The 24,680-nt window shown below is 40.0% G+C and overlaps 4 protein-coding genes across 10 annotated transcripts in view; 2 read left to right on the top strand and 2 right to left on the bottom strand.

The window, feature by feature from the left end:
- Positions 1-371: 371 nt before the first annotated feature.
- Positions 372-7,088, bottom strand: LOC103476036 (polyubiquitin-C). 2 transcript variants are annotated; one of them, XM_081615583.1, is made up of 3 exons: positions 6,934-7,088; positions 4,683-6,286; positions 372-1,137 (listed from the first exon to the last, which is right to left on the bottom strand). In XM_081615583.1, the coding sequence occupies exons 2-3, from the start codon at positions 6,274-6,276 to the stop codon at positions 440-442; spliced, it is 2,292 nt and encodes a 763-aa protein (XP_081471709.1). In that variant the 5' UTR covers positions 6,277-6,286; positions 6,934-7,088; the 3' UTR covers positions 372-439. The 2 variants fall into 2 exon arrangements, with proteins under 2 accessions (XP_081471709.1, XP_081471708.1); XM_081615582.1 differs by lacking the exons at positions 4,683-6,286; positions 6,934-7,088 and adding an exon at positions 1,745-1,873.
- A 160-nt stretch (positions 7,089-7,248) lies between these two features.
- On the top strand, positions 7,249-10,083 carry cenpv (centromere protein V). 5 transcript variants are annotated; one of them, XM_081615579.1, is made up of 6 exons: positions 7,250-7,358; positions 8,622-8,663; positions 8,827-8,919; positions 9,281-9,350; positions 9,442-9,556; positions 9,869-10,083. In XM_081615579.1, the coding sequence occupies exons 3-6, from the start codon at positions 8,828-8,830 to the stop codon at positions 10,006-10,008; spliced, it is 417 nt and encodes a 138-aa protein (XP_081471705.1). In that variant the 5' UTR covers positions 7,250-7,358; positions 8,622-8,663; position 8,827; the 3' UTR covers positions 10,009-10,083. The 5 variants fall into 5 exon arrangements, with proteins under 5 accessions (XP_081471707.1, XP_081471705.1, XP_081471704.1 ...); XM_081615578.1 differs by lacking the exon at positions 7,250-7,358 and adding an exon at positions 7,365-7,575; XM_081615580.1 differs by lacking the exon at positions 7,250-7,358 and adding an exon at positions 7,583-7,679.
- On the bottom strand, positions 10,073-24,256 carry pigl (phosphatidylinositol glycan anchor biosynthesis, class L). The gene is made up of 7 exons (XM_008428069.3): positions 23,944-24,256; positions 23,328-23,427; positions 14,837-14,927; positions 12,929-12,996; positions 12,173-12,204; positions 10,584-10,717; positions 10,073-10,362 (listed from the first exon to the last, which is right to left on the bottom strand). Exons 1-7 carry the CDS (start codon positions 24,239-24,241, stop codon positions 10,234-10,236), a joined length of 852 nt encoding a protein of 283 aa, XP_008426291.2. The 5' UTR covers positions 24,242-24,256; the 3' UTR covers positions 10,073-10,233.
- Positions 24,078-24,680, top strand: part of ncor1 (nuclear receptor corepressor 1) — a 64,940-nt gene continuing 64,337 nt past the window's right edge. Inside the window, exon 1 of one of the 2 annotated variants that reach the window (XM_081615573.1) lies at positions 24,078-24,098. The gene's annotated coding sequence lies outside the window, so the exon portion shown is untranslated. Of the gene's footprint in view, positions 24,099-24,138; positions 24,232-24,680 lie in introns of those variants that run through there. The other variant, XM_017308555.2, reaches the window with a different exon arrangement.

Below are 24,680 nucleotides of genomic sequence, written 5' to 3'. Positions count from 1 at the left end.
ACACACTTTATCCCCGTTATTTTAAAAGTCTGGCAGTAATAAATCTCAGGTGGCACTAGAATTCAAGACTTTAGGCATATAGATTGTTTTGGATAAGAGTCATCACCTGGAAATTTGAAAACTTTGCAAATCACTTTAAAGTCCCCCATTCCAAAAGGCTGGTATTGAAGTCTGAACCGAATAGCCTGACTAGAGTGTAAGGGACACATTAGTCATCAATGGTAACACAGTGCCATCTAGTGGTTTTAACATGAATGTGCTCAGATTTATGGAAACTACTGAGGGCAAAGGAATATTTTAAATCTGGCAATTTACTCACTAAATACTTTAATGCAATACACTCAAAACTACAGGAAATAAGGCAAACAAAATCCATTTATTGTGATCTCACTTTATTAGGTGCATTTGTCATGTTAAGTGAATAAAATATTGAACTCATTTACTGGCCACCCCTAAGACGGAGAACAAGGTGGAGGGTGGACTCCTTCTGGATGTTGTAGTCGGACAGGGTGCGGCCATCTTCCAGCTGCTTGCCGGCAAAGATCAGCCTCTGCTGGTCAGGGGGGATGCCCTCCTTATCCTGGATCTTGGCCTTCACATTCTCAATGGTGTCGCTGGGCTCCACCTCCAGGGTGATGGTTTTGCCGGTGAGGGTCTTGACGAAGATCTGCATACCACCCCTGAGACGGAGGACCAGGTGAAGGGTGGACTCCTTCTGGATGTTGTAGTCGGACAGGGTGCGGCCATCTTCCAGCTGCTTTCCGGCAAAGATCAACCTCTGCTGGTCAGGGGGGATGCCCTCCTTATCCTGGATTTTCGCCTTGACGTTCTCAATGGTGTCACTGGGCTCCACCTCCAGGGTGATGGTCTTGCCGGTGAGGGTCTTGACGAAGATCTGCATGCCACCCCTCAGACGGAGAACAAGGTGGAGGGTGGATTCTTTTTGGATATTGTAGTCAGACAGGGTGCGGCCATCTTCCAGCTGCTTTCCGGCAAAGATCAGCCTCTGCTGGTCAGGGGGGATGCCCTCCTTATCCTGGATCTTGGCTTTGACGTTCTCAATGGTGTCGCTGGGCTCCACCTCCAGGGTGATGGTTTTGCCGGTGAGGGTCTTGACAAAGATCTGCATGTTTGCACCTGAAATAGAAGAGAAAGTGAGGATCCCGAGGTATTGTTTCAACTTCCCGTTTATCTTGCTTTAACTATTCAGGTGGGGGAAGTAGATTTTAAAATCCCGTCGATATTCACTCTACATTAACCTATCGTCATAATTCAATTACATGTCTCTTCACGAGAGACACGACAATTAAAAACGGTAACGTCGAATAGTTTGAGGGGTTCAGTGAACAGAGCGAACGGACTGGTAAGAGGGCGGCGATTCAAGAATAAACGCCATTTTGGAAAAAGCCATTGTTTGCCTTCCTGCTTTCAGTCGAATGGATGACACAGCTCGAAATAAAGTCGCGTAGTTTCTGAAGACCAACAGCTGTTCTGTTTAACGGTGTTATTAAAATTGCCGACAAAATAAAAGAGAACCTGCCAACCAAATTGCTTGAAATTGTTATTCCTGGTTGCTAACCACCATACGTGTTCCGGTTATTAGACGTCAGCTGACTGGGAAAAACAAATGAAGCCAACTGGATTAAAAACTAATTTAAACCGAACTATATGAAACAGAAACTATTCAAGAAAACAGTTAACTGTATAGTAACAGAAAATATAAAGCGCAAAACACCATACTTACAATTTTTTGCAGCTAGTCCACTAGATTGCTCAAAAACGGCGAATTCCGCTCTCTGACTGCTGTTGCTAGGAGGCGAGCACATTTATACCCTCGATGCGCCCATCAAGTGATATTCATCCGCTCACGAAAATAGTCCTCTTTTTTTTGTTTTAGTTTTTTTCTGTATACCGTTTTTTAATTAATTACTTTTATCACATAGCACTGTTTTATACATATTATTAATATCCCTGACCCTATATGATGATATTCAAAAAGGTGCGCAAAACCGCAGTATTAAAATGAATGAACTACACTCAAAAATGTAGTTACACTTCAAGATTTCAGGCTATAAAAATCAACTTTCTAAATGTGTGGTTGCCAAACGTTTAACACAAGCCCCACCAGTGGTGGTTCTTAAAGGAATGCGAACCAGCGTGAGCCCCTACTTCTCCGCCTAGAATATATCCTTGATTTTACAAGAGATTCTAACAATATTTTTGAGAAAACTGGGGATCCCTTTCAAAAAAACTTACCAGATTGGGCCGGTTCAGATTTGGAATGTATTACATCCTGAACTAACTTGACATGATGAAATGCAGTTCAGATCCCTTTAAAACAAAAACGAGTAGCATAATAACTCTTGAATTAACTAATCGAAATATTAAATCAAATGCCAGCAGCTTCCAGGGCCGGCCCAAGGCATATGCGAAGTAAGCGACTGCTTAGAGTCCCCCCGCCCCGTGCCACCATGGGGCCCCCAAGAGCAACAAACTAGCATGATAGAAAAATATATATTCAAAATAACATTGAATAATGCAATAATTACTTTATTGTTTTTATAGATAATAATAATTAATCTCTTCCTTTTGATGGTCTGCTGCCACAGTTGGGAAATAGATACTAAATTTAGTGTTTATCAGTTGATGTTATTTTCAAATAGTTAAAATAAAATTGCATACTTAAAACCACTCTGCCTTTTAAAATCCAAATTATTATTATTTTATTTGTTACTCCTGTAAGGTTGAAATCAAGTCATAATAGTACTGGTATAATATATGCTAAACACAAATAATGCTAATAAAAGCAGGCATGTTACATACATAGAGCATCTTAGGAATTATGAATCATCTGGTGTTGACATGTTGGTAAGGGGGCCCCCCAGAAAAAGCTGCTTACGGCACCAAAAAGGCTTGGACGGGTCCTGGCAGCAGCATCAGATTAGCTAACTTGTACATCTAATTTTTTTATGATGCTATAACCTTTTTAAAGTCCTCTGCTTTGTATGCTTCACCCTGGCAGAATATAGTCCTGGGTATGTTGAGCATTTTAAAACTTCAGTATGTGGCAAGTATTGGGAGATATTTTGATCTATAAGAAATTTAAAACAAAATCACAAGACAAAGTTCCAAATTTGCTCCTAGTACCAGTCCAAGTACCACTGGTACTTGTATTATATCTTAAGAACTATTTTACAATTTGCAACAAGATTGACAGCTCGGTCAAAAACCAACTATCACTGTTTTATGAGCATATTGAATATTGGACATAAAAATTAGTTAACTGATGAATCACTACATAAATTGAGCGATTGTTGGCTCACTAGTTAAATGTAAAGCCTGTTGATTACAAATTGTATATCTTTCTGTCATTAGATCAATCCATATAAATATAATAAAGTTATGCAAGGGAGAAATCCAGCTCAAAGCCTCATTTAACCTTGGGTGCCCCTGTGGTTAGGGATGATGGAATGTTCCACTTAAGGGGAACTGAAAGGTACAAAAAGATTTACATTTTGGAAGTTACAAAGGCATGATGGCATGTTAAGATAATGTAGGAACAGAAATGCCAGCGATATTAGAATATTCAAATGTGAAATGATTTTAGTGTAATTGTGAAACCTAGCAATGAATTTTGTGATTTCCTTGATAGGATAACTGAAACTTTCTGGCTGATTCTACATTAACACGTTTCACATCACTACAATGAGATTTTGGTTAATTTCCTTTCAAAATTTGTATTATATGGGGATGCGCAATTAGGTTTCAGTTTTGCTATAAGGAGCAATAGTGAGATTCATGTAACATGATTTCAATAGTCTGGAGAACTTCTGGTATGTATTGTACCTTATGGATCTATCAATTATCTAAAGCTATGTCTATTCCACCTCATTGATTATGTGACATGGGGTAAGTTTGTGATGTGACTAACAAAATGGAGGTGTGCCTGGCTGGCAGCTGACTAAAGTAGTTAGTATGCCTAAGATAATACCTAACCAGTTCAGAATGTTGGACAGATTATTGAACAAGTGATCAAAAAATTTACAAAATAATTTTCAGCAATATGCATCAGTTTTCCTTCAAAAAGCTAATCGTTTAACCTTTTGGCCAATTGACTCTTCAAAAAATGTAAAATATGTGGAAAATTGATATTTTAATCATGCTCGAGTTGTCTATTGACATTTCATTTTTGAATTCTTGGCAGCTAAAGTTGCCTTAACATTAACTCTAGCAGCATTGAAATGTACTCATTTTAAATTACACCCAAAGTAAAAAGTTTAATCCCTGCATAGTTTATCACACACATTTAAGTCTTTTGATAAATTTGACAGTCACATCTGCCAACATTCTAAAGGAAAAGACTAGCAGTTTCCATTTATTAATTTAAAAATTTTATAGTCAGAGTTTAACATTTTCAAAGGGCAAATTCAGATATTCTAATGTTTATAGAACTGGGGAAAAAATACTTGGATATTATGGAATGAATGGTTTCCTTAATTCTGACAAATGAATCACACCAAAAATAAGTTTAACCTTTTATTAGGCGATATGAATACACAATTTGGTCACTTAAGTTGTAACATTTTGCAATTTTACATGTCATACATTAAATGTTGACATGGGAAACAAATTAAGATAACATGGAATCATTCTTTTTTTTTTTTTTAGAATAATTTACTGGCCACCCCTGAGACGGAGAACAAGGTGGAGGGTGGATTCTTTCTGGATATTGTAGTCAGACAGGGTGCGGCCATCCTCCAGCTGTTTGCCAGCAAAGATCAGCCTCTGCTGGTCAGGGGGGATGCCCTCCTTATCCTGGATTTTGGCTTTGACGTTCTCAATGGTGTCACTGGGCTCCACCTCCAGGGTGATGGTTTTGCCGGTGAGGGTTTTGACGAAGATCTGCATACCACCCCTGAGACGGAGGACCAAGTGAAGGGTGGACTCCTTCTGGATGTTGTAGTCGGACAGAGTGCGGCCATCTTCCAGCTGCTTTCCGGCAAAGATCAACCTCTGCTGGTCAGGGGGGATGCCCTCCTTATCCTGGATTTTCGCCTTGACGTTCTCAATGGTGTCACTGGGCTCCACCTCCAGGGTGATAGTTTTGCCGGTGAGGGTTTTGACGAAGATCTGCATGCCACCCCTCAGACGGAGGACCAAGTGAAGGGTGGACTCCTTCTGGATGTTGTAGTCGGACAGAGTGCGGCCATCTTCCAGCTGCTTGCCGGCAAAGATCAGCCTCTGCTGGTCAGGGGGGATGCCCTCCTTATCCTGGATCTTGGCCTTGACGTTCTCAATGGTGTCGCTGGGCTCCACCTCCAGGGTGATTGTCTTGCCAGTGAGGGTCTTGACGAAGATCTGCATGCCACCCCTGAGACGGAGGACAAGATGGAGGGTGGATTCCTTCTGGATGTTGTAGTCAGAGAGGGTGCGGCCATCTTCAAGCTGCTTTCCGGCAAAGATCAGCCTCTGCTGGTCAGGGGGGATGCCCTCCTTATCCTGGATTTTGGCTTTCACGTTCTCAATGGTGTCACTGGGCTCAACTTCCAGGGTGATTGTCTTGCCGGTGAGGGTCTTGACAAAAATCTGCATGCCACCTCTGAGACGGAGGACCAAGTGGAGAGTGGACTCCTTCTGGATGTTGTAGTCAGACAGGGTGCGGCCATCTTCCAGCTGTTTGCCGGCAAAGATCAGCCTCTGCTGGTCAGGGGGGATGCCCTCCTTATCCTGGATTTTGGCTTTCACGTTCTCAATGGTGTCACTGGGCTCCACCTCCAGGGTGATGGTTTTGCCGGTGAGGGTCTTGACGAAGATCTGCATGCCACCCCTGAGACGGAGGACCAGGTGGAGTGTGGATTCTTTCTGGATGTTGTAGTCGGACAGGGTGCGGCCATCTTCCAGCTGTTTGCCGGCAAAGATCAACCTCTGCTGGTCTGGGGGGATGCCCTCCTTATCCTGGATCTTGGCCTTGACGTTCTCAATGGTGTCACTGGGCTCAACCTCCAGGGTGATGGTTTTGCCAGTGAGGGTCTTGACGAAGATCTGCATGCCACCCCTGAGACGGAGGACCAGGTGGAGTGTGGATTCTTTCTGGATGTTGTAGTCAGACAGGGTGCGGCCATCCTCCAGCTGCTTTCCGGCAAAGATCAGCCTCTGCTGGTCAGGGGGGATGCCCTCCTTATCCTGGATCTTGGCCTTGACATTCTCAATGGTGTCGCTGGGCTCCACCTCCAGGGTGATGGTTTTGCCGGTGAGGGTTTTCACAAAGATCTGCATCTTGCACCACCTTTACAAATTAAAAGAAGGGGGAATGGGAATAGAAAAAATAAGTTAAAGTAAATGGCCACAACATGTGAGAGAATAGCCTACAATAAAATGAAATAAAAAAAATGAAAGAAATAAGATATCACATTTTAACTCTCACAATTAGTGAGAATAGTCTACAATAATAAAATAAAAAATAATGACATCAAGATATCAGACCAAAGGAAATTTTTTTTTTACATTATATATGTGCATGTGTGTATATGTATGCATGTGTGGATGTATGCATTAATGTTCTCAAAAATAGGACCGCGCCTTAGCAACCATTAACAGCCCGAGCGCCATTTTGAGCTCATACTCTTTGTTCGTCAGTTCCCCTCTAATGGCCGAAGCCAAAATGTCAAGTCACTGCCATTGCTGGCTAGCACTAAACACCTCTCTAAACAAACAACGGAGAACAAAGTAACGGTAAATTTAATTAAATAGTCCAAAGAGTCTCCGGCCAAAATTAAATCTGTATACGTTACTATCCTCAACTGACATAATTTTACACTTCGAAAAAGAATGAAAGCAAACAGCAAATATTAAATACTATTATTGTATTCACTTGTAAAAAACGAATACGATGTACACATTATATTTCATAAATTGTACTTAAATGGTACTTACAGCTATCGAAACTGTAATAGTTACTTCTGTAATCGTCTAGCAACGCCGTCTTCTCCTGTTGAAGAAATGCTGCAGTCTGAAGCGCGACACTGTCTTTTATACCGAGCTGAATGTGTCAGAGATTTATATCAGTCCGCATACAAAAGTAGTTCTCAAAACCCTGAAATGAACCCTTTTTATAAAAATATAACTATGTACTGTGATGTTTTTTGAAAGCCTAACGTTTAATTATATTTGATGTTTTAAAAATGTTCTAAAATTTTAAGAAAAACAAATTTTCTTCAGCTGCGGAATGATATCTAAGTGGTAGGGAATGGTCATTCTCCAGAATCTGCCAGAAACGCCACGACAACAAGAACTTTCTCCTCTCTTTTGATTGGATAACAGTGATGTTTGTTTGCCTCGTGATTGGTTGCTGAGTTACAGTAAGTAAAGCATGATGACTAGCATATTTTTCGATAGTTATAAGACATACTTATTTAAGAATCATATGCGGCCCTTTGTTGACGGTTTTTTGGATAGATGTATGGTTTTACGGTGAAATGAGGGTTTCAGCGACCTCGTTTTCGATTAGACGAAGTAAAAGACGACATATCATGTTTTTTTTCCATGAAGTCGAATGACTGCATTTCTCAGACTACAGTAATAACCACATGGACATGACCAGGCAAAATCCCAGATGTATCACCCAACTGATTCCTATTAATATATAAAATATGTTGCCTGTAGCAGTTGTAATAGAGAAGGTATGCCATTTTAAAATATTATACTCAAATTTTACCTTGAAAAATGTTTTGGTGAACGGTAGCAACTCAAAACTAACGCTGAAAAAAAACATTTTTATTGTATCTGTTTCGAGGTAATTTTTGTGACAGAGGAACCAAACAAATTATGAAAATAGTAGGATTTAATGATGCACAGTTCGTTTTATGGCAATATTAATGTTATAGTCTAGTTACATCAGGATGTTTTTTTTAATCTGTTTAACTTGAGCTAAAGTATCTTCTCATTTGAATAAATACATACTGACTGCTGGCCAGTAGCTTTAGTGATTTTTATAGAAACATTCATTGACTGGACTATTTGGTTAATATTTTAAGCTTTTTCAAAGCAACAAACACGTCTGCAGCTTGCCTAGAGTCACAGAAACAAATGGAGACATATAAATCATAGAATCAACAAGCAGAGTCCATTTAATTTGACATAATATAAAACAGCAAGCTCAAATGGGGATCTGTAACCTACTTGGTGTCTATTTTTGTGCCACAGACTGGATAACTGACCTGAGAGCATGTATAAATTATGTATTTGGGTCACAGCATTCCCTTAGCCCACCCATCTGGGACCATGTCATAGGACACCGAACTCGTGATCTAACACATCACTGCTTGCCAACATCACGCAGGCTGAGCTGGTTCAACCTCCAAGGAATGTGTTTGTTCAAGTCGGCTGTAGTTTGCCCTTCCCCTTGCTGGAAGCAATTATCAGCTATCTCAACGAGTTTCAGGAAAACAACACATAAGGAAGAACTAGGTCTAGCCCATATACTGTACGTACAATCTAGCTGGCTACTTTTGTAATGATCTGTTCACACATAAAATAACGTATTCAGCAGGTGTGATAAATCTGATCTTGGTGAAAGGTCTTCTATATGATTGTGAAACTTATGAGTGTTGCACTTTGATCAGGCTCACTGTGATTTCCTGGATAGGACGACTGGAATATTCCAGGTAAGCAGGTTTCGCAACAAACACGTCACAAGTTTCTACTGAACTTTGACTAAGTGATGGAGGAAATGGACTACAGTTTACCTGATGTACCTAAAGTAAGGCTAAAGCGACATAGATAATTCATATATTTATGTACGGTTTTGTTTATTTCTCTTATTTTTAGAATGGAGCTTGTGAAACACTCTGGCGGATGCCACTGTGGAGCTGTTAGATTTGAAGTCTGGAGTTCTCCTGACCTCCATGTGTTTCACTGCAAGTGTGTATTCTCAATCACATTTCTTGATGTTTACATTGAGATTAAACGACACACAGGTTGACTCAATTTACTAATTAGATGACTTCTAAATGCTACTTCAGATGCTTTTTAAGGGTATCGTTGCAAAGGGGTGGGAGCAAATAGAAACGCACGTCACATTTTGAAGGTTTGTATTTGTACCAGTTTAGAAAGCCCACGTATCCTCCTCAGCTGTGTTTTACCCTGTGTTGGTCTGTCACACAAAGTTTCAATAAAACACTTTAATGATTATATTTGTACAGTGATAATGGCTGGAAAAGTTCCTAGGACTCTGCTTTCCAGGGAACTGTAAAATATGAATCTAATTGATCAGTTTCTCCAGTTGTAGCGTTTGCACGAAAAAACAAAACCACCATTTTATCGTCCCGAAGAGTTGCTTTACTCTTTTACAGGTAACTGACTTACTTTAAACACGTTAGTGATTACTTAAAATCTGAAAAAGGAGAAAAGGTCTTAATGCTTGTGGCGTCTTCTTTTCTGTAGGGGGTAGACAATCTGACCACCTATACCTTCAACACTCATGTTGCTAAGCACACCTTCTGTAAAACCTGTGGAGTTCAAAGTTTCTACACACCACGATCCAATCCCGATGGATATGGTAAGAACCCAGCCTCAAGTATTGACATGAGATGGTCGCATTACTCTCATGACCTGCTTATCTTATTTCACAACAAGACCGTGTTTACACCAAATGACTCCTCCAGAGTTTACTTCAATAGTATATGTAGAAAACAAAAATCTTGTGATCATAATGGAGGGGTAAATATTGGGAACTGAAAATTCTCTTGAAACTTGACGGTAAACTCGTCTGGTAAAACCAGGTGTTACTGAAATATACCAAACATGAGCGGAGGGTTTTTTTGTTGTTGTTTTTCAGTTCCTATTTTTCAGTTCCTGTTTACTTCCTCAGGCGTTGCTCCACACTGTCTGGATCCAGGAACTGTGCGCAGCGTCATCGTGGAGAAGTTTTGCGGGGAGAAGTGGGAAGAAAGCATGCAAGCTCACAAGAGCATCAAAGACATGTCCAAACCTGAAGGGGACATGCTGTAAAAATAACTGCTGCTACACAACTTTGAAAACTGCTTTTTTTAATAAACGTATGAAAAACAGAACAATAGAAATCTTTAGTGTTTTCATACAGTATCCTGGCAACATTCTTTGAGTCTCTTAAACACACAACATGATTAATTAAAACTGTCATCCGCTTTGTTTTTAACAACTGAAATGTGGAAGCTGAAAGGTTAACAATAGGCACGCCGTCACAAGCTGTAACATTCAGTAGATCTTCAGATTCTTCGGTCCTTGCGGAACGAGCTGGAATGTGTTTGTGAACATGTACCTCGAGAAGGTGATGTAGAGATACCGAAACCACAGAAGCTGAGAGCGATGGCACAGCATGGCAGCCTGTGAGGGACATGTTGAGATTTAACTCGAGACATGACGAGAACATTAGAAAATTACTGATTATGTCTAATATTGTGTCATTTATACTTTTGACAGCTTATTTCATGCTGTAAAATATGCTTTCCTAGTGCATATGCATATCACAAAGCACTAAAAGGGTGTGTGTCTAAAAATACAATGTGACGTGTTTTGTGGGCAAACCTGTTCACCCTAAGGCTTACTTTGGCTTGCTTGTAGCCCTTTGGACCAACAACACAGCGAAGATGTGACGGTAGAAACCAGCTGAAGGGAAGGTCCAGGACGGAGGTGTACTTCCTTAAAAGGCCTACGGTCTCCAGGGCGAACAAAACACACTCTGTGAGCAAACACAAGGGAGACTCAGACAGCTGGTAATGTTAAAAGCTCAGGGTGGATGGTATTTAGGCAGACAACAAGGTCAACCTGCTTTTCAGGTTCTTAAGAGGAGAAGTGTGCCGGTGCTGTACAGCGCTCAAATGATACGTTGTATAGAAGAGCTCAGACTGCTGATGTGGCGCAGACGGTTTCCCCTCACATGCAGCAAGATTAGCTGAGATCCCCTTACAGCCTGATGGCGAGGGTTATCACCAGGTCTAATCGTCAGCTGCTTCACTCTAAGCCAACAGCAGGACGGGTCGTCAGGGTGAAGCAGACGGTGCTTTGTAGAGTTTTTTTCTCGTCCTTTGAACCATTTACCACGTAATGACCACGAACATTCAGGGAAATTTTTTTTTTTTTTTATCTTTATGTGATAACCAGCACATAGTAGTGTTTAAGTGGAAGGAAAACAACAATTTTCACTCTTTTTCTTAAATAAAAATAAGTAAGCACAGAGGGATATTTACCTTTGGTCATTTTAATGATTATAGAGTGACTAAATCCAAAGGAACGGCTGACAGGAAGAGAATAGAGATACTGGGCTCACCTGCTTGTGCTCTAACAGAATGTGGAGAATTTCACTGTCAGTCTCTTCCTGGAATAGACAGATTTTCCTGTACGGCAGCGTGGTAGCTAGTTGGTATATGCTGCCCTGAGTCAGTCATAAAGTTACCAGGTCAGGGACCTACTGATTCTGATTTTGACTGGAGCAGATTGGGGTTGTTTTTTGTCTGAAAAGTTGCTAAGTTTGAAACAGTGAAGAAACTACTGTTAACAGCGGACCTGCAGAAGTGACCTGGTGAGCCATCAGTCAGCCTTGTCTCACAGCAGAGCAAAAGGGAACAGTGGCTGATTTTCAGATTTTTGTGGCGGTTTCACGTGTTATCGGCCAATCGCAAATCTCCCAGAATTAAGGAAATATAGAAAAACAAGCAAGCAGTTTGTAGTTGTCATGTGACAAAATGTAGAAGATTGAAAGGGACATGAATACTTTTGCAGGATTCTATAACATATATTTCTTCACTCTTCGATCATCTCATTTATATTTAATGTTTTTGTGTACTAAGTAGAACACAAAAGCTTTCATTTTAGTCTTCTAGGAAATTTCCCATCCGGTGGCTCTTTAGAAATGTTTCGAGGAAAACAAAAGTAAAACTAAAAGGCAATGATGCTTCTATGGAAACTTCTGAAAATGACGAGAAGAGGAAGAATCTGAAAGCACACAACTACTGAAGCCAAACTGGCTGCAAGTAAACTGGAGCAGAGAGAAGATTGTTGAACGTGTTTGAACAGAAGAGGGCGCTAAACGCTCATTAAATAGGCAAAGATCAGCCATTCCAGTCTCTGCTGGACTTCCCAGAGCCTTCAGTAAACATGTCAATCTTCTACAAGTTGTCTTTATGTAACACCTTACCTTTAGGCAATTCACCAGTAGAAGCAAGATGTCTGTAAGGGAAAAAAAGAAGGTTTAGTGTTCATATCACAGGAACTTGGATGAGTTGCATTCATGTTGATGGTATTCATGAAAGCCTCCAACTGTGCTGACTTTTTCACACATTTATTCTCCGTAATCTCTTTACAAATGAGCAAAACACTAAGATCCTGAGCGGCGTAAAACTAACACACACTCCCTCTGGGCTCTAGCCTCATGGGAATCATGAGATGGCGTTTTATAGGGCTCACTTTTTAGAACGACAAACTAGGCTTACAGAGAACCGTAACTGTGAAGGTGCAGCTGGTTGCTAGAAAGAGATCCAAGTGCCTTCTAGGGATTGTGATATACTCTTCACAAACACATTTCTTTAAACCAACAGTCTGGCTGGAGGCGGCCTCTCCAAACCGAAGCCGCCCTCCTCTCCCTCCCCTCTTCACCACTTCGGGGGACAGGATTTACGGCCGCTCGCTAGGAGCCAAGCCCAGTGCCTCAGAGGACTCTGTTTGGATGACCTCTCAGCTATGTAACAGACCAATTCTTAAAAATATGATCTCTATGCATGTGTGTTTTTGTGGGGAAGCATTTAGAGGGTTGGCTGTTGTTGTTGTGAGTCCAAATTTCCTGCATTTTCCTGGAAAGACTTTTATGACTGCGGAGCGGACTGCTTTCAGGGTTTTAGCGTTGGCGGTTGCCAGAGTCGTTCTTCTGGCTAGGTCCTTCAGGGCCAGTCCTTACCTGACAGCTTTATAGATGGCTACGTGATTGGCATGACCGCTCACACCTCTTCCGTCAAAGGTCAGCACCTGAAACAACAAAATTGCTCAAGGTTTGGATAAAAAAATAAAGAAAATTGGTGGAGTCCAAGAGTACAGTTAAAGAAACCAAAGCAATAAAAAGAAAAGACGTTGGGGTTAGTGGAAGCATGCTGGTGCCTGACCATGGAGCTGCATGGCAGCTGACAGCCAGATATTTCAGAGTGTTTTTCTGTGCATACTTGAACACCACGGGAGGAAACAAGACAAAAAAAAAAATAAAAAATTAGGTCAAAGGGAGAACAGAAGGCGCATGACTGAAGATGTGAGCGGCTGTGCTCAGGTCTACAGTACCATGACTTTCTCTACAAAGTCTAAACTCTCCTACGCTCATGAATCTACAGACATCATGTAAGACAGAAGAAGGAATATTCAAATTGTTTTCAGATAGTTTTAAATTGTTTCTATAAACAAACATATATGAACAATGCAATACATTGGAAGAACTGTCTGTTGTTGCAGTTACACCTGCGAGTCTTTTGGAGTTTTTGACCATTTCTCCTCTCAATTTGTCCCAAACTTAGTTAGATTGGAGACAGGGCATCTGTGGATCTCGGTCTGGACATTAGACTGTTCTAATAGGGGTAGGCATTTATCGTATCGTTTATTATTGATCGTGATAAGATTTGTTTTTATTGATATCATGACAAATTCCTATTAATCATGGTTAAAAGCCCTCAAAACTCTCCGTATTGTCGGGATACTATGTTTTCCATTGTTTGTTCAATAAGATAAATTTGAAAACATGATTTAAAAAATGTTTTTGCCCTCAGTTCAGTGAAATGACTCCTTTAGAATCCCAAATGTCATGTGACCTTTTAGTGCATATTCCCATCAATTTTTTAAGGTTTTTTGGCTCTAGTGTCCTTTATTTCAAAGTGCTAAAGCAGAAAAGTAGGTAAAGAGAGAGAGAGAGAAGACATGCGACAAAGGTCACCAGGCTGGGAATCAAACCTGCAACAGCCGGGTCGATGAGTAAGGCCTCCTTATGTGGGTTGTGCTTAACCTCTGCACCACCCCAGCACCCCATATTCCCATCAATTCTGACCAATTTTCCTGACCCAGCTGAAGAAAGCCTTGCGACTGCATGACGCTGCCACCATTATGTTTCACTGTGGGGTTTGGTGTGTTCAGGGTTCTTCAGAGATGGCTATTGTTGCAAGTCCAAATTTTGGGCTTTTCGTTACTGTTGAGGTCATAAATAATGAGCAAGACATACATTTTGACTGCATAACAAGAGAACAACAATGCATTAGGCTGAAGAAGCAATATTACCACTTTTGGATTTTCAGAACAGATGTTTCTTTCTGTGTGACTAACATGAGTCTTTTGCCCACTTTTGGGCTGCATTTTTCAACAGCTGGGCTCGACAGGATAGGAGGAGACGGTGTGTTTGTTTGTCTACTTTAGTCAAGGGAGCCTGATTGCACTTCCACAATCTTACAAAAAAGAGCTTGTTCTCCTGCTCCCGTGTTTTTTGGTTGGGGGTAATTCCGATTTAAGCTCTTGTTGATATAAACCAGATGTGTGGAAAAAGCAGAATATGATTCTAAATTTACTGCATTCCCATTAGCTAATAGCACGGAACTGTGCTGGTGGCCGATAAGAATCTATGTGTAAACAGATTTCGACTTTCTGCTGCAGCAGAGGCCATTTCCTCTGCTTTTCCAGGGCTAAAAATGCAAAGTGGGCAGGGCTAAGAGGGATTATTACACACGCCGCAGTCAAACGGGGATAATGAATTGGGCAACTGGGGCGCCAAAACACATGTATAAGAAACTTTAAATAACAAAGGGGAAATTATAAGAACTTTACTCAGAGGTGAACCTACCATGTTGATGCAGTGATCTGTAATGTGCCTCAGTACTGCAGAGGAGACTAATGAGATGCTCCATTCGGCTTTGGGATCATCTGGAAGTTTTCTGTAGTGGGCCAAAAAAAGAAAGAAGGAGACTTTGATTATCAACAAGATCAAACACATCACCGCCTTCCTGTTATGCAAAAAAAAAAAAAAAAGGGTCAAATCTGGCTTTTATGGAAGCCAGATAAGAAGAAAGATATTGTGTTAACTTGTGTTAAAGCCTATACTGAATGCATCATTTGGAACTGTGAAAAATGCTGGAAAAGACTGAAAAGGTGCTTCACTTTTCAGTAGAACAATGGCACTAAACATACAGCCAGATATATATATATATATATATATATATATATATATATATATATATATATACACACACACACACACGTGTTAAAATGGCCTAGTCAAAAGTCCAGACCTTAGTCCAATTGAGGATTTGTGGTAAGATGTAAAAATTGGCTTGCAGTTATCAATGCATCCAAAAATGTGTTTTAATATTATTTTTGAAGTAGTTTAAATGTAATATGTTCATCCCTTTCGAAACATAAATCCACATTTATGATCTACTTATTAATGTAGAATTTCTGTATTAAACAATCTGCTCGTGTGTCATTATAATGAATAAGTTAGCACCTGTTATCCACTCCTTTGTTGCACTAAATATGTATTTTTTTGCTTCAGAAAGATAATTTGTCATAACATTTTTAAGCCATTCTCTAAATCCACATTTAAAACCTTTAATCTAAATTCTAAATAGTAAAGTTGTTAGAATATTATGTACTATTACTAGGAAAAGTTTAGTAAGTAAATGACTGTTAAATATCTGACTGAAGGAAACAGGAAGTACTTTTATTTTGATATTTTTTTATATTTTTAGCCTGAAGTGTCCTTCTGTTAGCATCTAGCTTAAGACCGAGTGAATGTCTGGTGAGTTTTTTGTATTCTGTTGTATTAAATCCAAAATCATTTCATACAACATTCAGTTGGAGAGACATTTATGTAGTGATTATTGTGAAGCTACAGCTAACATTAACAGATTGTTATGAGCCATAAACATCCCATAATCCACCAATGTCACTGGCTAATAATAAAGCGCATTCTTTCACTGTAAAAACCAGGCTGCAGTCTGAAATGCATCTCAGAACAGAAGTCCCATTTCAAGTGTGAAGTCTTTTATTTTTGCAACTTCAAAAATACGGCAAGTTATTTCGGTCCAAAGCTCGATCTTCTTTCTTTAACAGTGCTTTAGAAAGTGAGCTTTTGTTAGGTGCAAAAATGGCCGAGTACTGAAGAGTTCAAAGGTTAAGGGTCGATAGCCCAGTAGCTACTCCTTCATCTGAAACTGCAGCCTGGAGGCGACACAAAGCACAAATCAAACATCAAGGTTGGCCAACCCACCCTGCTGACCTACTAAACATTCACAAATTCCCCGTTTTTGCTGCTGAGATACAACGCTGAGTATTGATCTCCTGTGTTTCCCAACATCCTAAACTCAAGAGGGAAAAAAAAAACACACGCACACATACCTCTCCCCCCCACCCCCCAACACACACACCCACACACACACAAATAAGAGCAAAGGGGCTTCAAATCTGCTTAGCGATGAATTTGTCTTGACACGGTTCACAGCAAAAACCCAGAGGCTTGAATCAAAAATGGAGCGAATGCTGTTTTCACTTCTCTGCTTTCAGCTGATAAAAACCACAAAAGGTTGCTGACATCTGCAAGGAAGAGTGTAGCTGTAAACTTTTAAAAGATAAGGAGAAGGTTTTAGTGCTGAGGTTATTGCGTACATTGCCAAAGATTTGCCATGTTAGGCCAGAGTTTGAAACATAACAAAAATGAAAACGTTTGGGCTACAAATGACATTCTATGTTTACTTGGGGAAGTTGTTAAAGAATAAAAACAATTAAATATATAATATCTGGTGTGAGCTGCAGCCTTGCTTGCTGGTGAGCTGCAGGGGTGGCCTTGTGTCAGCAGTTGTCTCCCTGTCTTTTGTTGCTAACAAAGAGCCAGGACAGTGGAGGTCGCAGAGGGAAGTGATGGATTAGAACACATTTCTATTGGCTGCCGGGGCCATGGGGGGTCAGGCGTTGGGGGAAGGGGGGCTATGAATGCCACAGCGAGGAGCAATGAGGGTTCATAGATAGTTTAAAACTGTCCATCATGGACTGAATGCAATGCCCTGACAATTTGATACCAGTGACCTACTAATAATGAGGCCTGGGCATCAGGTTATGTCTGCTTTTGTCCAACCTGAAACTAAATGAAAGCAAATAAATAGGAGCACCCTGAACCTACAAACCAAGCTCCTTCGCAAAAGTTTTCACACCACTCACATCTTGTCACATTACATCCACAAACCTCAACGGGTTTTATTCAGATATTACGCGGCAGACCAACACAAGCTAGCACTTAGCTGGGAAATGAGAGGTTGTGTTTTGACAAATAAAACCCTTGAAGCTGATAATGAAGTCTGAGAGTTTATACAAATTTATAAAAATGTAATTAAATAATTGAATTGTGAAACCTCAAATAAGCTATAAAATGGCTACAGGTACTTTTTTTTTTTTTACTTTGCATGGTAACACAAAATAATTAAACGTTGGCTAATGCAGAACATAAATGTATATTTTTTGTTGAAAAATAAACACTTACGCCCCTACCTCTTTGGTTTCAGAGCAATGATTGTCTTGTCTGATGCTTGGAGTTCACTCATATGCATTTAAGATTGGAGATTGGCAACATTTTCAGAGCGCACCACAAATAGCTATGAACGGATTATCTCACCCGAGCAGTGTTACTTTTCGCTGAATCTTTTGAGAAATGTTCACGCTTAGGGTATGGCTTTATCCCCTAACCCTTTCTTCGACTTCTTCACAACTTTCTACCTGTCTGCGTTGTTCCTTGATCTCCATGATGCTCTGTGTTTATCCTTCTTTAATAAACCTTTATGGCCTTCAGAGAACATCTGAATTTATAGTCAAATTTAATTACATGAATTTAGAACATTTTCTAGGGGTAAAGAAAATACACAAAACAGTTGTCAGATTTCAATTTTGAATAAATAAATAAATAAATTATATATATATATATATATATATATGAACCCCTCCCCCTTCATAATTTTTTTTTGCCAATTTTGTGTTGGTTCTTTATATAAAATCTCAACAAAATGCACCCAAGTTTGCATTTGTGACTTGACAGAAAGGAAAAAAAGTTCAAACTTAAGCTAATGAATAATTAAGGATGTAGCCAAAGCAAATAACGGTTTTGATCATTTAAATAAGACAGACAGACAGACAGACAGACAGACAGACAGACAGACAGACAGACAGACAGACAGACAGACAGACAGACAGACAGACAGACAGACAGACAGACAGACAGACAGACAGACAGACAGACAGACAGACAGACAGACAGACAGACAGACAGACAGACAGACAGACAGATAGATAGATAGATAGATAGATAGATAGATAGATAGATAGATAGATAGATAGATAGATAGATAGATAGATAGATAGATAGATAGATAGATAGATAGATAGATAGATAGATAGATAGATAGATAGATAGATAGATAGATAGGAACAAGATCCACCTGACCTTTCTCCTGCCGGATGCAGGCTGTCGGCTTCACTATGGCAACAGGACGAACTGTCCTAAAGTAACCTCGCCAGATCCTCTTTGTAGCTTTGCATGCAGATGCCTAATTGCTTGCAGGCATCTGTAGGCAGTTGTTGAACTCTGGCCCAGTAAAAGGATTCTATGTGTGTGTATGTGTGGTGGCGTGTGTGTGTGTGTTTGTGTGTTAGAGAGGGCTTGTTTTGTCTGGTCACATGGACTACAGGCCTGTGAAACTGCCAGACTTCTGTCCACGCGGTCAGATAATATGTCCTGCTGGGAACAGCCGAGATGCCACTGCACGCTGACAGAACAGCCACAATAAGCCACTGTAACAAGGAGGCTGCGGCTGCTACGGCAACTGACACATGTTGTTTCATTATTTACATGGCACTCGTGGCCTGCAGGTTTTACCACTCTTCACACATGTCCAATAAATAGCTATGGGATTAGTGCCGTAGTTTTGACAGGAAGTTTCTACATGTCACCATTCATGCGTGAAGAAGCATGGATGTGATGCTTAACAGCTGTTATTTATCAATCAATCAACCAACGAATCAATCAATCAAACTAACTAACCAATCACTCTTATTTCAACAGCACAATTCAGCAACAAGGCAGTTCAAAATGCTTTACATCATAAAAACACAAAAATAAAAAGTCATAAAGAACAGTCGACAATTGCGAAACCAGTGTCAAATATTACATTCTGACCAGTGAGATCATCAAAATCATCAACACATAAATGGCATGTTGGTCAATGTGCCATTTATTATGGTTCAAAAGAAATGCTAAACAGGTGGGTTTTTATAGCCTTGATTTAAAGGAACTCAGTTTTCAGCTGTTTTACAGTTTTGCAGATTTGTGGTGCACAGAAGCTGAATGCCGCATCTCCATGTTTGTTTTTGGTTCTGGGGATGCAGAGCAGACCAGAACCAGAAAACCCCACATGTTACTTTTGTCCTCTCCAATGAGAAGTCACCTATTGACAAAAATAAATCCCTATTCTTTATGTAAGATTTGAAACAAATGAGTACCAGACTGCAGAGTCCTTCCCAGCTCATATGGGCAGTTGCTCAGGGCGGTACTAAAAAGAGGGAGGGATTCAGACGAGTGCCAGATGAAAAAATTATAACTTGCATGTCAGTTGTGCCCTAAACAAATTTACACATGTTCAGCTCCTTTGTTTTTAGTTGTCACCCACTACCAGGTGAGTATAAATCAGCTTTGGTTATTTTTAACACTGATCAGTGTATATTTAAACCTGGCAGTTCATGACAGGCGTCTTCTTTTTTTTTTTTTTTTATTGCAGCAAAACATCATGCTTGATGTTTATATCACTGCAGATATAAACATATCCTACTGAAAACCACAGCGTCCAGTTTTTGATTTGCTAGCGAGAGAAAATTTGAAGCATAGCAGTAGTCAGAGTCAGAGACGGGCATTGATAGAAGTTCAGTCTGATGGACAATGCGACGGTGGGGCAGCGGGATTTACACAGCGAGCAGCTACAATCGAGTCCAGGGAGCAGGCAGAGGTCACTCACAGGCAAGCAAGGAGGCACCAGAGCGTGCTCAGATCGAATTTGATCGCAGAGACCCCGGTGCGCCGCTGGCCTCCCCCAACCCTCATGCTGTCAACACAGCTGTCCCATCGCCATTAAACTGCTATACTGAAACGGAACTCCAATGTTATTCCTGTCGCGTCGAAGAAATGATCTGTATTTGCATGAGAGCTTGTCTGACTAAGATCTGTCGTCATGTAACCGCACTTACTCCTCCCTCATCAACAACGCAGCGCAGCACAGAGGACAGCTAGGGCTTCCACTGTTGTGCTGCAGCAGCTGTCTGAGTTAGTGTCTCCATAACAAATACAGGTGGAGTCACCCGTTTGATCTACAGAGACTTTAAAAAGTATTCACACCAGCTTAATCTTGTTATTTTTACATTTTGCCGTGCAACAACAGCACACGTCAATGTATTTTACCAGTGCAAAGTGGTAGTTAGGTATAAAGTAGAAGGAAATTATTCACACTTTCCTTTTTATTTTAACAAACAAAAACATTTCAACCCATATTTACTATAGTAACTACTAAATAAAATCTAGTACAACCAACCAAAAGATAACATTAATCAGAGATGAACCCAAGTGGCCCATGGTGACTCTAGAGGAGCTGCAGAGAACCAAAGCTCATCTTCTTTGACAAATGTGTTTTACAGCTTCTATTTTTTTTTTCAGGTCAATTTAGAGAAGGAAATATGGAAATAAAAGCCAGTTTATTACAATATATTCTGTCATTTGTCATTTTTTTAAGGAAAAAAAAGTGAGGAAAAAAATTTGGTATTTTCACAACTTGTAGATTTTGTTTTTAAACCATAGTACACAGCCGATGAAATGAAGCCACCACAGCAACTTCTTGACATACAAACAAAACTTTGTGGAGACCGAGAAGTAAATGTGCGCTTCAGCCTGATCACGTCGCCCCCACTTTGAAACAGGTCAACAGCATGCATCATCATGCTGTGGGGATGCTTTTCTGTTGCAGAAAACTTGACCAATCTTGTTATTGCACAGATTCCGAAAAGATTTTAAATTGTCCTTTACGTGGATAAAGAACCAGCCCAAATATATGACCTCATTACAGTTAAAGCTACAACCCCAAACTTACCAGTTCAACTCTAACGATCAATGTGGACTAAAGGTTACCCTGTCCTCTCTCCGTCTTTGGACAGAACAAAATGAACAGCAAAGGAAAAACAAGAGCATACTTGAACTGGCGAGCGAGATCGGGAGCGAAGCCAAAGTGTGGCTGGCCGTGTGCAGACACAAGCAGAGAAAAACAGTTCGCAATGACCTACATTAGCAGCGCTTAGTGTGTCGCTACAATGTATCTAACAGTCCTTGGCGGTTGGCTTCAGCAGACGTGGACGTGGGGAGGAGGAAGGGGGACCAGTTGGTGGCGAGTGAGCGGGCGCCTCAAAGTGCTGATTAGGTGTGTGTGTTTAGGTGTGTGTTTTAGGCAAACAAGGGAATACAAGGAAAGGGGGAAACGGGCCACCCTCCGGGTCAGCAGAAGTGCAGACAGTTCGGAGAACAAAGTTCAGCTGTATTCTGTGAGCAAAAAGATGGTAAAATGGTGGGGTCTGAGCAAGAGTGCTGAAGCAAGCACACACACGCACACACACACACGCGCACGCAGACACACACAGTTGTTCTTTGGGGCAGACAGTCTGGGCATGCTGCCAGCTCATTACAGGGAGTTCCAGGTGAGTGTCAGAGTTCATCCAGCTCTCCTGGTGAGCCAACATGCCGGGACTCACATGGAGACAGCTCAGAGCTTCTGAGAAACTCCAAACATTTAAAAGTCAGGCTGAAGATTTTATCCACATTAAACAGAGAGAGAGAGAGAGAGAGAGATATTCTCTTTCACAAGAGAATTATTGTTTCAAACTTGACATGAAAAAAAAAGTTATGCTTTAAGCTCACTTTTTAAACTTGCTTTACAATATTTAGCAAAAATGTACAAATAAAAATATATTTTGTTACATACAGGAAGTAGAAGAATGTATAGATTAATGGGTGTTGGGATTTTTGGGGGGATTTTTTTTTTTGGTGAATCTGGTGTCCCATAGGGCAGACTTATCAACCTCCTTACATAATACATCAGCTCAGACTGAATGAGGTCACTTGCAGGCAGAATGCCAGGATGTGATTTGTGGATTTGTGGTCAGCGCTTTGTGTTTTGACAGACGCTGGCTTAAAGGAGAGAATCTGATGCTTTCCAAGACGCAGACATGTAAGAAGCTAAGCAATGAGCTAAATAAAGAACATCCATCCATTTATACATATCTTCAATCAGGTTGGGTATCTGGGAAATCTAGCACTGAAACCAAGGCATGCCTCTCGTCAGCTTGTTTTTAGGGATCCCAAAGCATTCTAATTCTGCCGAGCAATCTTCCTCCCGGTAAGAAATCCCCCAGAAAGCCCCGCCACCTTACGGAGACCATAATAGTGGGTTAGAATATAAAAAGAACATTTAATCAGCACATTTACCTTACTTAAGCAGATTCCCCTATTTCTATATTTTTTATTAGTTTTAATAATATTCTGAAATTTTTAGTAAATTTTTGGTAGCCATTTATTTACTGTTTAACTTGTGTTTTTAATGTTGTAAAGTGCCCTTGGGTGTTTTGAAAGGCATTGTCATATCAAATGTATTATTATTATTATTATTAAAACATTTATTTGAATTTGCTTGTACAATAATCTGTACCAGAGGGGTGTCTGAAGAATAGCCCAAGGTGACATGTGACGCTCTGGATGATTTTAGAAGTCTAGATAAAGCAAATTTGGCCCCTCAGCAGTCTATCTTGATGAACACAGACACATGGTTTTTATTTTAATCAAAATCAAAATAAATAAAAAGTGTGTCACTGAAATATAAATGTAAATGAATAAAAAAACATGTTTAGAAATTCAGATTTTTATTAAATTTTATTCTTAAGATAAATTTCATTTTTATCCATCGCTGGAAAATGATTAAATCAGTATTAATATTATTATGATGTGTCAATTAATACAAATAGCCCCCAAGCTAATAGGAAGTCAGGAATAACTAAATGCAGCTCTTGACACTGATCAGACTAGAAACAAAGAACGTAAGTTTGCCATTAGTAATTTTGTTTTAAAAAAATCCTTAATAAGCTTTCCCCCATCAAATAACAGTGTTCAAGTAAGTTAATCAGGTTCATAATGCAAAACAGACAACGTTGATTTACCAGTGTGAAAGCAGTTATCTATGAGTTGCATGTTGTTGCAAACCTGTGCTTACTCATGGTTTATGACGGTGACTCTGGAGGCTGGTATCCCCAACACAGCACAGCTTCTGAGAAGTTCTTCTCTGCGCTGAGATCCCTGATGATAGTAGTTCCCTGTCAACAAAAATTGCAGAAAAAGTTGAGTCCACTGGTTTATCAAAAATAAAAAAGTATAACTCGCCCGTATAAAGTTTACAAAACATCTATACGATACTACTGAACGATAGTATTGTCAATTTAATTAGGTCTGATTAAAATATAGTGCCGATTAGCTTTCCATTATTCAACAAACCGTCCCCTTGCCTCAAAAATTAAGTTACTGAACATAAGCGGATACCAGTTTTCTATGGCTTTTACATCCTACTTAATTATTACCTCACCTTGAAGATGAGGTTAATATGTTTTCAACCTGAAGGTGACTTTTTCTATAGCTTCAATCTTAAAGGTGATGCTTTGTCTATCTTTAACCTTTGTGTCTTTTGGCTAAGGTGATTTACTTCAGTCTAAACCCGAACGGGTGGATAAAACTGAAACCAAACATTCTAGATGAAATACGTAGCCAATTTTCCCTTAACTTTAAACTGCCTTGCTGTTATTATCAATGCGAATCAGTGTTTTGTCTTCTCATACCTTCAGACAAGCACAGCAGGTGTACGCTGGCATTTAATTCAACTAGCCGTATGATCGTTGGGGCGAAGAACATGCATTCATCGTCCGGGTGCGCAGTAACAACCAGAGCTCTGACGTCAGCGCCAACTGTTTTTCTTTCTGACGAAACGTTGAAGGTACGTTTCAGCGAGCTCCTCAAAGCGTGCCATTGTCGATTATAAATGTATTTTATACACACTAAATAGGATAAAACAGCGAAGAGGACCAGGTAAACATACATTATTTTGACCGTCCCCGTAAACAGTCCGTGTAAGTACATAATTCCTAGCCGTCAATGGTTCCGAGTGTAAAAAAAGAATGAAAAATGCATACATTTTACGGTTGTTTAAAAAACTCGTCTGTCAGCAAAAGTAACCATATACTACACTTGTCGCTATTTTTTTAAATTCACAATTAGAATTACTTTCGCATTTTACTTAACAAAAGCCTGAACAACTTTAAGAAGAAAATTGTAATATAATTATGATATTTAAGAACATCGGATGTACGTCCATAAAATAAGAGTCTAACTGTTGATATCTCTGGGTGATTATTTTTTAAAGTACCATTTTAAAAGCTCTTATTCATTACCTTGTTTGAGGGGACGATTTAGGAGTAACACTGTACTGTCCTTACAGATATGTAAAAATAATTGGGTCGTAGTTTTAAAATATTAGCAAAAACTGAAAAGAGGCGCAACATTTTATGTTACTCCTAAT

The sequence above is a fragment of the Poecilia reticulata genome, chromosome 14, assembly GCF_904066995.2.
Source record: "Poecilia reticulata chromosome 14, P_reticulata-male-v2, whole genome shotgun sequence".
NCBI lineage: Eukaryota > Metazoa > Chordata > Actinopteri > Cyprinodontiformes > Poeciliidae > Poecilia > Poecilia reticulata.
Note: the sequence above shows the minus strand (reverse complement) of the source record. Positions and strands in the feature narration are given on the sequence as shown.

Coding starts and splice junctions, on each gene's coding strand:
- LOC103476036 (XM_081615583.1), bottom strand. CDS start 6,276: ATGCAGATCTTTGTGAAAACCCTCACCGGCAAAACCATCACCCTGGAG. Junction 1,138..4,682: donor TGTTCTCCGTCTCAGGGGTG/GCCAGTAAATTA, acceptor CTTCTATTTCAG/GTGCAAACATGCAGATCTTT.
- cenpv (XM_008428065.3), top strand. CDS start 8,160: ATGGGGATCTGTAACCTACTTGGTGTCTATTTTTGTGCCACAGACTGG. Junction 8,920..9,280: donor CTCCATGTGTTTCACTGCAA/GTGTGTATTCTC, acceptor CAGTTTCTCCAG/TTGTAGCGTTTGCACGAAAA. Junction 9,557..9,868: donor ATCCAATCCCGATGGATATG/GTAAGAACCCAG, acceptor TTACTTCCTCAG/GCGTTGCTCCACACTGTCTG.
- pigl (XM_008428069.3), bottom strand. CDS start 24,241: ATGTACTTACACGGACTGTTTACGGGGACGGTCAAAATAATGTATGTT. Junction 14,928..23,327: donor GTCACCGTCATAAACCATGA/GTAAGCACAGGT, acceptor GGCCCACTACAG/AAAACTTCCAGATGATCCCA. Junction 10,718..12,172: donor TACTGGTGAATTGCCTAAAG/GTAAGGTGTTAC, acceptor GTTTGCTCACAG/AGTGTGTTTTGTTCGCCCTG.